The sequence below is a fragment of the Callospermophilus lateralis genome, chromosome 11 (genome assembly GCF_048772815.1).
Source record: "Callospermophilus lateralis isolate mCalLat2 chromosome 11, mCalLat2.hap1, whole genome shotgun sequence".
Lineage (NCBI taxonomy): Eukaryota > Metazoa > Chordata > Mammalia > Rodentia > Sciuridae > Callospermophilus > Callospermophilus lateralis.
Window position 1 is genome coordinate 70,495,835 of NC_135315.1, and position 12,750 is coordinate 70,508,584.

Sequence of the window (12,750 nt, forward strand, 5' to 3'; positions counted from 1 at the left end):
ATCAGCATTCCTCAGCTCCACATGTTACAGTTCTCTTTCTTCCAACACATTATACTGCTCTTTCATTAGAGGTCAGTGCCCTCCAGGTTCTCGCCATTCTACTCAGTGCAAATAACTACACACTTCCTCTCAAAGCTCACATCATGTTTCTTACATGAGCATATTTTAGAAAAGTATTTTCTATTTTCCTCTTTATTTATTACCATCATTGCCTCTCACCTGGATTGTTTTTAATTTTACTCTCCCATTTCTGTCCCTTTTCCACCTGCATTCTGCTCTCCTGACTCACTCATATGAGTGGTCCTTTTATTGCATAAATTTGAATAGGTCACTTAATTGGCTTAACTCTCCTCTCCAGAGTCTTCCTGGCTCAGAGGAAAAGTCAAATGCCTCAAAGCTCTGTTTTATCTGGTCTTCCGTCTGCCCTCTTCTAGGTATGCTCTGTTTTGCCTCAGGCATCTCAGGCATGCTGCTGCCCCTGGACCTTTGCACCTTGAGTTCTCTTTCCCTGGGACTGCGTTCCTCCATCTTCAAAGTCAGTAATGGCCAGTTGAGTACATTTTTTCATGCTTTAAATCTCTTCATCTGGCTCCAGCTGGAGAAAGTTCTCTGTTTTGTGGTAAGATTGGGCTCATTGGGATAATCCAGGATAATCTCCTGATTTTAAGATACAGCACCACCTTTCCATCTGCACAGTGCCCATGCCATGTAATGTAACATTTATGGGGGCACCTGGTCCTGTCTATCCTTCTACCCTTCTCCTGAGGACAGTGTTGATAGCACATGCCTGTTGCAGAGAGAAAGGTTTAGAGTAGCAAAAGTCATCAGTGTGCCACACATATATGTCACTATGTAGATCACACAATCATACCGGAACCCTAAGAAGTAGGTGCTCTTATTAGCTCATTCTATCAATGAAAAGACTGAGGCACAGGATGAGTGAGTTTTCAAGGTCACAGATCTGGAGAAGATACAGGTAATCTGATCTCAGAGCTGATATTCTCGCTGCTTCATTAAAAGAGAAAACACATACTAAGAAGCAGAGGGCACTGGCTTCTGAACACCCAGGCCTTTTGCATTTCAAAAGTGGGAAGGACCTGAGCTTCAGTGGCCCTATTCTGACCACCCTGAACTTTTTAGGTCATTCAGCGTTAACTTTCCAAACGTCCCCATCATTTCTCTCTCTTGCTTCTCAACCTCTTTATATTTTCCAGGCTGGGAATGATTTCATGTTTATAACACTTTCTGTCCTCCGCCCCATAGATGCATATCCTAATTCTGAGGTTGTGTATGTCTGGACCAATGGCTCCACCAAGTCTGTGGTGGTGGCAGAAGATGGCTCCAGACTGAACCAGTACCACCTGATGGGGCAGACAGTGGGCACTGAGAACATCAGCACCAGCACAGGTGAGAGCCCTTGAGGGCTGTGCAGCCAGGACCTGCAGAACACCACACCCTCTGGAAGCTCAGGGTTCTGTGTCCCATTCTGTGGGGGCCCCACAAGAGGAGGGACATGGACCATGCACATCATGCCCTGGCCAGCAGCACTATCCTTGGCAGCATAGCTGTCATGAGTGCTGGCTGAAAGAAGGGCTCCTGGACGGACCCCTCCCTGCAACTACACACACACAGAGGCACCAGCTGCAGCATCCGGGGAATTAAGGAGCATGTGAGGCATTAATCTGTAGTACATTTGCCACGGTGTAAGCAAGCCCTGCCTGCGGGTGAGTGGACCTGCTTATATAACACCCCCTGCCTGAACAGTGAGGTGCAGTCTCTTCAGAAAAGGGAAAGAACTTCTTACAAATACTCTTGTTACCTGCTTTCCTGTCTCTGCTCTGAACATTTCAGAGAAGATCTCCCTGGGGTTGAATCTGGGGAAAAAATAACCAAGCAGCATAAAAGGAATAGCTGAGTTGGTACTGAGAAGGGAGCAGATGCTGTCAATCCCAGCTGTGGGGGCTGTCCTGAACCTGCAGGGGGAGTCCAAACCTGAATTCACCTGATTTAAAGTGAGTGGGGAGGGCAAAGGAACATCATGCAGTTGATCTTTGGGGCCTTGAAGTTGTGTGGTCAAACATCTCCTGAGAGCAGGTCAGACTCTAGCAGTCACAAGGCTGTTGTGGGTGGGACAGAGGACTTAGGGGGTACAGAGAGTCCCCATATAGCAGAGGGAAAAAAGCCCAAAGGATGGAATAAGTCCTAAGTACAAATGAGTTCTAAGTCTCAGAGTATGTCCCCAGGGGAGCCCTGTCAACATCACCATGTGTCTGTGTGTCTGCAACACTCGCCTTTGTAACTAGCAGGCAGTACACTGGGCATTTAGGTCTGTGTCTGCCTCCTCTACGTGCACTTGCATAGGGTCAGGTCCTGGCCAACTGATGGACCCTGTGCATGGCATCATTGAGGGATAGAGGAGAGCCTGGCAGGATAGCTTCACCAATTGTTACCATGAAAAAGGGCAAGGAAACAGAAATGGTCAGATTTTATGAAAATGAGTGAAAAGGTGGTATGGCAGAAGTTTGGACCTGTGGTGTCAACACAGGATGATACCATTTGGGTTTGCTTCATGTAGCTCTTTAAAAATTGATAATTGAGGCTTCCGCCCCCTTTTGCATTCTCCAAAGAGCATCTGTTTAAGTGCCACCTGATTTTACTACCTCCAACTCAAAAATAAATTGAATACAACAAAAATAATTAAAAGTACAAGAGTGATTCAAAACCTTAGTGTACAGAAGTAGAATTGTACTTCACATGTTCTTTAAGTATTAAGAAAGGGAAAATCTGGATCATTGTTAATGATCCAGTCCTTCCACTAAACCTATCCCTTAACCCTTCAGTTTATCCCTGTTTCCTTCTTCCATGTTGGAGCCCACTCAGCCCCTCTCGTCTGCTCTCGCCTGCCCTGGGATTATGGGGAAAGTGTGTCCCATCACTGCAGTATGTCTCAGACATTGCTGAGAATTTGACTCCCTGTCTATAAGAGGGCAGATTTTTACCACATGTTGCCTTTATGATTCCTTCATCTCTTGACATCGTAAGTAAAAGCAATCAGGAACATCCACATAACTCAGCCCACAGTAAGTACTGGCCCTGGCATCAGCCTCCAACCTCCCAACATACTGCCCATTACACATGCCACCAGCAGACCACTCCTCTCATAGGAGATACCTTACCCAGGGTCTGGGTTAGTGGAGCCTCCAAGCCTGCCCTCTTCCTGTCCACAGAGTAGCCCAGCTCCCAAGCCATACTATAGACTCCTTGCAATTCAACCAAAGAAGTGTCATCCTTAGATCAGGTTAGCTCAGCATACACTTTCAAAGCATCCTTCCCATCTCTCCAGGGAGATGCACATTCAAGTGGCAACAAGATTCTGGCCCTGCAGGCCTCACTTTCCCTCTGACCGGCAGCCCACCCACCTCAGCTCCTTACCAGTTAACCATCAGGACAGCATCATTCTCTGCAAAGAGTGGGAGGTCCCCTCTTGCCTCCCACACAGCCAGGCAAATCCAGAGAAGGCTCTGGGACATCCCCAAGGAAATGTTCCTGACTTCAAAGAACAGAGGACACTCTGGTGGACAGTCGAAGAGAGGAGCTGTCAGGAAGTGAGGTCTTCTGAGCTGCTGGTTACCCTCTAACCAGCCTGGGCAAGCACAGAGCCCTTGGGGGATGGTGGTCAGTCCACCTTCCTGGAGTTTCCTCAGCTGCGAAATTGGAAGAATCTGTACACCCACAACAGGGCTCTGAGATACTCCGAGCTATTTCGACAAAGGTTAAATCCTGAAATCCTGATTGCAGTAGCAGGCGAGGGGGCGGGTCAGAACATGGCACAGATTGTGACCAGGGATTAGTAAAACACACAAATCTGATTTTCCCTAGGAAAAGCCTCCATCAGCAAAGGCTATTCAAAGGCTGAGGGTCAAAAGACTTACTTATAAAGGACTTGCTTTATAAGTAAGGACTTATAAAAGGACTTTCAAGAAATTTATACATCCTCCTCTGTCCTCTCATTAACCAAAATAATACAAATAAACCCTTGTCCAAGATGAAGGAGGGATAGAGGGAGGGGCCTGGACTGCCCTGACTAGAGCTGGAACCAGCTAGGCCTGATGTGCATCAATTTGCTTGTTTGCAGGTGAATACACAATCATGACGGCCCATTTCCACCTGAAGAGGAAGATTGGGTACTTTGTCATCCAGACCTATCTTCCCTGCATAATGACAGTGATCTTATCCCAGGTATCCTTTTGGCTAAACAGAGAGTCCGTCCCAGCCAGGACAGTTTTTGGTGAGTGTCCCTCAACCTGGCTTGGACATCAGTGTTCTGTGACTGGTCTAACCACCTTCAGTGTAACAGAAGCACTGCCACTGCTGTAATTTGGGACTCAATTGTTCCTCAGAGGCCCGTGCTAAGGACTTGGTCTCTAGCCTGTGACACTGTTGGGTAGTAGTAGAACCTTTAGGAGGTGGGGCCTGTGAGACAGGGTAAGTTAGGTAATGGGAGGGAGCTGTGTCCACAAAGGAAATTGTGGGGCTGTGGTCTCTTCCTTTTCTCTCTTTTGCTTCCTGGCCACCATAAGTGAGCGACTTTGCTCCACCATATACTTCTTCCATGATGCGCTACCTCACCACAGGCTCAAAAGCAACTCTGGACTGAAACCTTCAAAACTGTGATCCAGGATAAACCTTTCCTATTTTTTTTAATATTTATTTTTTCATTGTAGTTGGTCACAATACATTTATTTTATTTTTATATGGTGCTGGGAATCGAACCCAGGGCCTCGCACGTATTAGGCGAGCACTCTACCTCTGCACCACAATCCCAGCCCAAAACTTTTCCTTTTTTTAAGTTGATTACCTAAGGTATTTTGTTACAATAAGGGAAAGCTGGCTAACTCATCCATCAGACATCAAGTGCTGCTTGTCCATTCTGTGATCTGGGAAACAAATTGACCAATTAATTCAGAATTTAAGGTTAAGCATTAGGATTTAGGATTTCTCTATGAATGATAGTTTAGAAAAAAATACGTAGTTTTTTTTTTTTTTTTGATAATTATTCCCATTTTGGAAAGCCTTTCATTGATAGTACTTTTTAAGGTTGGAAATTGCCTGCATATATCTCTCTTAGGTGAGATTTTGCTGTAGTATTTTTACAGTGCTCATAAAGTACTGCTTTGTAAGTTATCAGGCATTTCATTTGAAGTGTAAATACTACTTTAAAATTAACCACCATGTGGCAGTTTATATATCCAATATGATAGTGACAAATTAAACACACACACACACACACACACACACACACACACACACTTACAATCAACCCTCTTTATTCAAAAATTCCATCTCCTTGATTCAACCAACTACAGATGGAAAATATTTGAAAAATAGTTGCAACTTTACTGAACATAAAATTTTCTTGTCATTATTCCCTAAAAATGTAGCATAACAACTATTACATAGCATTTACATTGTATAAGGTATTATAAGTTATATAGAGGTGGTTTATAGTACATAGGAAGATACATACAGATTCTATGCAAATACTCTGACATTTTATATAAGAAACGTAAGCATCCTTAGGTTTTGGAATCTGAGCAGGTCCTTGAACCAATCTCCTGAGGGATGCTTGAATATAATAAGATTCTAGAACAACATAATTTTATATTCCTAAGACTTTTAGTACAGAAAGATGTAGCTCAGTAGGTATCTTGGCACAGTGGACATAGTTGAACATCTCTGACTCTCACCTTAAAATTCACTGTAAGTCAGATTTTTACTATGGCAACAAAATACCTGAGATAAAAATTAACTTAAAAGAAGGGAAGGTTCATTTTGATTCTGAGTTTTGGAGTCCATGGTAAATTGACCCTGTTGCTTTTGGGGCCTTCCATGAGGCAGCTCATCATAGCAGAAGTGTGTAACATTCACCTCATGATCAGAATATGAGATAGAGAATGAAAGAGAGAGGGAAATGTGCTAGGATCTCAGTATCTGCTTCCCAGATGCCTCTAATGCTGGAGGACCTCCCACCAGTCTCTACATCCTAAAATTTCCACCACTTCCAATAGCACTATGGGCTGGGGACCAAGCCTGGTAGAGTCTGTTTCCTCTTGGAGATTCCCAATGCATGTTAAGATGTTAAACACCCTGAGAAGATTTAAGGGGCTGGCACAGAATTCCTCCTCCAAGCACAGTGATTATTTGATTCCTAAGAAAAGTCAAAGATGTCTAATGATGTCTCATTAAGCATTAATTCCATGCAGAGATTTATGTTCAAAGAATATACATAAATATCTTTAAGGAATTACTTGGTCTGAAAACAGATAACTGCTCTGACCACCAGCAATATTATGTTTCCTTGGTACTATATTGGTTTCCTGTGGCTTCCATAACAAAGTTCCACAGACTCGGTGTTTTAAGCAACGGAGCTTTCTTGTCTCACAGTTCTTAAGGCTGGATGTCCAAGATAAAGATGTTGGTAGGGTTGGTTCCTCCTGAAGACTGTGAGGGAGAATCTGTTTCCAGCCTCTGTCCTTGGCTTCTGGTAGCTCTGTGGCTTGTGGTAGCACAACTCTAGTGTTTATAACATGTGCTTATTTGTCTCCACATTTCCTCTTTTATGGTGAGGGAGGGTACTGGAGATGGAACCAGGGCTTTGAGCATGGTAGGCAAGTGCTCTACCACGGAGCTACAACCCCAGCCCCCAATTTCCCCCCTTGTAATGAACACCAGTCATATTGGACCTAGGCCCAAACTAATGGCCTTATTTTAACTTGATTATTTCTATAGAGACCATATTACCAAATAGGATCAAATTTTGAGTTCCTAGAGGTTAGGGCTTAATTATATGAAGTTTAAGGGATTCACTGTTTGACTCACAGCAAGTATGTTTATACCCACATCCCAAACACTGTTACACACCCATTCAGGAAAAAAAAAACTTTTTTGGAAAGGAAGGCAGGGTTAGCATGTAGAAAGCACACAAACTGAAGCTTTAGGCCTGGCTCCAAAGATGGAATGTCTCCTTTACCAGCTGGAGAATGTGGGCACATTGCTAAGTGCCTTTATATCTTCAGGATTTCTCCTGCAAAATGGAGATCACGACTCCATTCCAAAGGGTGACCCATAATTTTGCAGTTCTAATGGAATGCTTTCCCCTAAGGAATTTAGCCTTGTTGTATGGTCACTATAACATTTCCCTAGAGGCTGCAGGTGCCTTGCACAACAGCTTAAGGGGATGTTTTTCCTTCTTTGAGGGAGTGACATACTCAGACTGATACAGTGTTTCAGTTGCACTTTGCAGGTTGGGTTAATCCAAAGGAAAGAAAGTCCAACTTATGAATTTGCCTTGTACCAACTACTTATAAAACACATAGCAAGTCTTTGTGACGCACTTTGCTAAATGCTGTGTGAACATAATTGCCATTTTTCAAATGGAAATTGCTCTAATGCCACAAGGACACACCATTCACTTAAAATGTCCTCATTGAGTACCAATGATTTGCTTGGCTTGGTCCAAGCAAAAGCAGACACAGCTATATAGATATCAGACCAAAATCCCTGCCCTCCTCAGTTTGTTTTCTAGAGGAAAGAAACATGTTGAGTAAGTGATATTTAAAATGCACTGAATGCATGAACATTATGAACACATCTAGACAGAGGCAGGTACAGGCTGGGGTTACAATTGTGTCACTGTCTGTCATGTTTGACAGTGTTGTAGCAGGGGACGAGGGCCCTGCTGATCTGTTTCCATTCTCCACTCTACCTGCAGGGGTAACTACTGTGCTCACCATGAGGACACTCAGCATCAGTGCTTGGAACTCCCTGCCCAAAGTGGCCTATGCCACCGCCATGGACTGGTTCATTGCTGTGTGCTACGCATTCCTCTTCTCTGCGCTGATTGAGTTTGCCATAGTCAACTACTTTACAAAGAGAGGCTGGGCCTGGGATGGCAAAAAAGCCTTGGAAGCAGCCAAGATCAAGGTACTGGCTTTAATTTCTTCCTTTTCCTTTCTTTCATGTTCCCTTGACCAAGAAAGCCTACCTGAATCTGTGTCTAAATAAGAGATGAGAAATTTCTCCTTCTTGCTTCTTCTTCAACCTCAGAATGATTCCTTCCCTTATATTCAAGTCCCTTACAAATTTTTTTCTTTTAAATAGCAGATCACTTTTCTAATATATTTCAAATCACCAATTTTATTCAGTCAAAATTGTTGTTAGCTAAATGGTTTGGACTTGTTTATATTCATGCCTAATTTTGCAAAAATAATTCCTACCTCTTCAGGTAAGACTTGTACAGATTTTAATTGATTTATTTTCCTGCTTGTTATTTTGCCACTTCCCCATGCAATGTATCTTCTTTGGGGTGGCATTCAAACCAGAGAGAGGGCACACAGCCTAATGGGAGCATCCATCAGCCAATCATGCCTAGTACCACTGACAATGATTTGGCTCACTTAAAACATGCACATGCATTATGAAAAGTATTCCTCTGTTCAAAACAACTAATCATCAAGTATTTAACAGGTGACTTGTGCCCAAATTTAAGGAACATTTGAAGGAAAAAGAGTTACACAAGAATCTAAACTGAATCATATCCTTTGGGAGATGAGAGTATGGTACATGGATAGAAAATTAAACAGCACATGATAAACTTCTAATTATATCATGCACAGAACAAATAAATCCTTTGTACCGAGAGAAGAGGTCAGAGTCATTGGGGAAGACTTAGAAATAAGCTTCGATCTTTCCTTTGGAAAATCTGCTTGAAAGAAGTCCCAGAAGGCATTATAGAAGACTTGAGTTATATGTCCTGACTTCCCTACTGCTGGGAGCCATCAGCCAAGTAGGTATGACAAATTCCTTGCCAGCTTACTCCCATGCTGTCTAGTGGAAGGACTTCTGAAAGGTGACCTTGCTCAAGGACCAGGGCAGGATCCGTGTTTAGGGTGTTCCCCCTTTAGAATAGGGCGGTTTAGCATAATAGGAGATTAGGGTGTTCCCCCTTTAGAATAGGGCAGTTTAGCATAATAGGAGATTAGGGTGTTCCCCTTTAGAATAGGGCGTATCCTGCTGAGTTCCTCTAGAGTTCTTAGGGTCAGACAGTATATTTTGGGAGACAGAAGTCCATGTGTTGTGGATTTGGGAGAGAGTGGATTTGGGCAGAGAACATGGATTCCCCCAGAGCGTGTTTGTAGACGGCCGGTGTGAGTTCGGGAATAAAGAATTGCTGTTTGAATCTACAAGCTGTGTGGAGACTCATGATTTGTGCCCAGCCAGAGACTGTGGCACCCTACCATGCACCACAAATTAGTAACTGCCAGCCCAGGACACTGGTTCCATTGAGGGCACTCATTGCTGACCCATCCACAGCCCGGTATGCTCTTGGAGTTGACACATTTCCTTTCCTGAGAAAACTCAAAAGGTCTGACTTGACTTTACCCATCTAACTCTCTCATTTTCAAGGCCAAGTGTGTACTCCTGTGCTCCATTGTCACTCATGGAAGTGCCACTTCCAAGTTCAACTCACTCTGTTGGAAGAAGGCTAGGCACAACTTGCCTTGTCACGGAAGAGGGGAAGGAAAGGCCTGAGTAGGAGAGTATGGTAAATGAATAGAAAATTAAACAGCACATGATAAACTGCTAATTATATCATGCACAGAACAAATAAATCTGTTGTGTATGCACAAGGTCTATTTTAACAGTCTCTGTACTTTTAAGTGGTATTTTATGTGAGTAGGCAAATAGTGGGCTGCTTGCTCCCTGTGTGTGTGCTTACCCCAGTGTGGGATGTTTCTACCACATAGAACCTGTTTGGTGGGTGTGTCAGAGGGTTACGAGGAACAGGGATGATCTGACTGCAGTGGACAATGGGTAGGGAGTTAGGAAAACATTTGTAGAGACGGGGTGTTCTCAGACTGTGAAGGTTCTTGACCAAACCATTTGAACTTGATCCTACAGATGAAGGGGAACCAAAGAGGATATTTAATGGGGGAAGGAACAAGAAAGGAGTCTGAGAAAAAGATGCTTCCTGCACCTAGGTCTGGGTTGCTGGAAGGTAAATGCTTACCAACTTACTGGGTTTTCCATGCTGCATGGTAACAGAGTGAAGATGGCTAAGTCAGAAGTAGAAGAGCTATCAAGAAACCATTGCATTACTTGAAGTTGTCTGGTCCATGATTGTGAGTCTAGTAGGAAAGTAAAGCCCAGGGTGAAAGGAGAGACCTGAAGTGTTGCTGAATGTTGTCAACAGTGTCACCATTACTATCATTTGACACATTCACACTCAGCCAGCCTACTGTTCTAGATCTAGATCTGAATGGAGACCTGGAAGAAGGAGGGGGGCTCTAAAATAATCAACTAGCCTCCATCAGTCTTGTAGAATGTTGAGATGAGGTGTTTTTCCCCAGAAGACCACAGTACTGGGATTCCAGCCTTCCTTCCAATAGGGCTTTGTGCAGTGAGATCATCAGACTTTTGGGGAGGCCCATGACTGATTAAGCGTAGTGCTCCTCTACTTGTGTAAACTGCCCTTAGACATATAAGGGATGTGAAAATAGACTGTGTTCACCTCTGTCCCATGCTGGGATCTACAGGAGCAAACACCAGATCAAGGTTAGGTGCAAAGTAGTTTTCAGGGGTGAGGACCTGAGAAAGCACAGAGGAGGAAGTGAGATTCAGCAGAAGACATTCCCCTGGGTGGGTAATGCAGGCCCAGCAAAGCCTAGGATAACTGGGAAGCTCTGGAGGAAGTATTTGGCCAGGACTTAGTCATCACAGGTATCTGATTCCTCAAGAACGATGGTACTCAGACAGGCAGCTTCTGAAGCTCAGGTGTTTCCTGAAAGAAATAACACTGCCCATAGCTGTCCAGCAACCTCTTTCTGGAAGGGGATTCCAGAACACATCTCCATGTCCACCATAACAATCTAGACTCTCTTGAGTCTTGAGTAGTTGCTCCTTCCTGATGCTAATGCTTCATAATTAAAAACACACATTATCATGACTGATGTGCCTTTAACTTTCTGAATCCATGGGTTTTGTATGGTATCCTTGGACTCAAACATTATAGATTTAAAATATTTGAGGAAAAAAAATATTTGTATTGAACACGTGTGGACTGTTTTCTTGTCATTATTCCCTAAACTACTGTAAAGAAACTATTCACATAGCATTTACATTGATTTAGGTATTATAAGTTAACTAGAGATGTTTTGAAGTATATGGGAGGTTGTTCTTAGGTTATAGACAGATACTAAGCCATTTTATGTAAGGGACTTGAGTATCCTTGGATTTTGATTTCTGTGGAATGATGAGACGGATCTTGGAATCAATCCCTTCATAATACTGAGGGACCACTGTATCTCCTCAAGTGCCTCTTTCCCTGGTTACACCCAGAGATGGAACCATCCAAAGCAGTAAGGCAAGGTTATTGATTCCTTCTGGCAGACTGGTATGGTGCTCAGATGATGGTGCGTGTTGGTACACAGCCAGTTTCTGATGTGTGGCCCCCTCCCTCCCACTCCCTCCTTACAGCTGCACCTGGCCCAGCATTTGCTCTTCCTGCTTACACTTACTCACTCGTTTCTTATCCTCTTAGCCCTTTTCTTTCCCCTATTTTTAATGGATTATATATTTCCATTCACTTTCTATCCTGTTTTCCAGATTTTATTTAATGAGATTACATTATTTTGGTAATTAAAATACCTATTCTACAATATTTTATTATGCATAGTTTAAAACATACAGATGTTTAAAAATATTTACAAAGAACACCTGTCCACTATTAATATTTTACTATGTTTATGTCATCACCATCTGTCATCTCTCTCTCTGTCCATCCATCAATCCATCTTATATGTTGATGCATTTCAAAATGAATTTCAGATGACAGTACACTTCTAAAGAAATACATCATTATGTAGATCATTAACTAGAACTCAATGTTGGTTTGTTGTTTTATTGTTTTTGAAGTAAAAGCCATATGGCATTAAAGACAATATTATTAAGATTACCTTTGCTGAATTTTGGCAAACTCGTACAACCATGTGCTCCAGATCTATATCAAGGTACAGAACATCATCAACTTCCAGAAAGTTCACTATGCGTCTTAGCAGGAAACCCCTGTTCCCACCTCTCCAAAAGTAATCACTATCCTGAATTTTCCTCCATTAATGATCTTACTTGCTCTAGAATTTTATACCCAAGAAAAATGAAACATGCTAGCAAAAACGTTCACAGCTGCTGAATCTATATTAGTAAAGATCAGAAACTTTCTAGGTATCCATCCATAAGAAACAAACAGTGGTATATTCATACAAAGAAATGCCCTTCAAACCATCAAAGGAATAAATTACTGAAATAAACAACAACATGAATGATTCTCAGAAGCACTGTATTGAGTGAAAGACATCTTACCCTAAAGGTTAAGATTTCTTAATGATTCTTAAGCACCCATTCTCTAGAGCTCTCCTATTGATTCCTTTATAACCACACACATTCATCTGACTGATGCACATAAAGGTAAAGAAATGATGATTAATTTCTGGTGTAAGAGAAGTCTTCAGTTTATGCTATATTTCCAATAAATGTCCAACATTAAAATCAGAACTGACTCTTGCTCATGACATGTTCCCTGGGTGGTGGTTCTTTGGGCTATTTAGACTTAGAACTCCAAGGAGGCCTGCTGTCTATTAGGGATGAACTGATATTTCTTCATCTTTTGAAAGGTATACCTTTAGACCTTCAAAG

At 42.6% G+C, this 12,750-nt stretch overlaps 1 protein-coding gene across 1 annotated transcript in view; it reads left to right on the top strand.

The window, feature by feature from the left end:
• Window positions 1–12,750, top strand: part of LOC143409646 (gamma-aminobutyric acid receptor subunit alpha-5-like) — a 72,506-nt gene that overhangs the window by 59,397 nt on the left and 359 nt on the right. Inside the window, exons 6-8 of the mRNA XM_076870070.1 lie at window positions 1,264–1,407; window positions 4,136–4,288; window positions 7,772–7,983. Of these exons, the coding sequence (XP_076726185.1) occupies window positions 1,264–1,407; window positions 4,136–4,288; window positions 7,772–7,983 (509 nt within the window). The remainder of the gene's footprint in view (window positions 1–1,263; window positions 1,408–4,135; window positions 4,289–7,771; window positions 7,984–12,750) is intronic.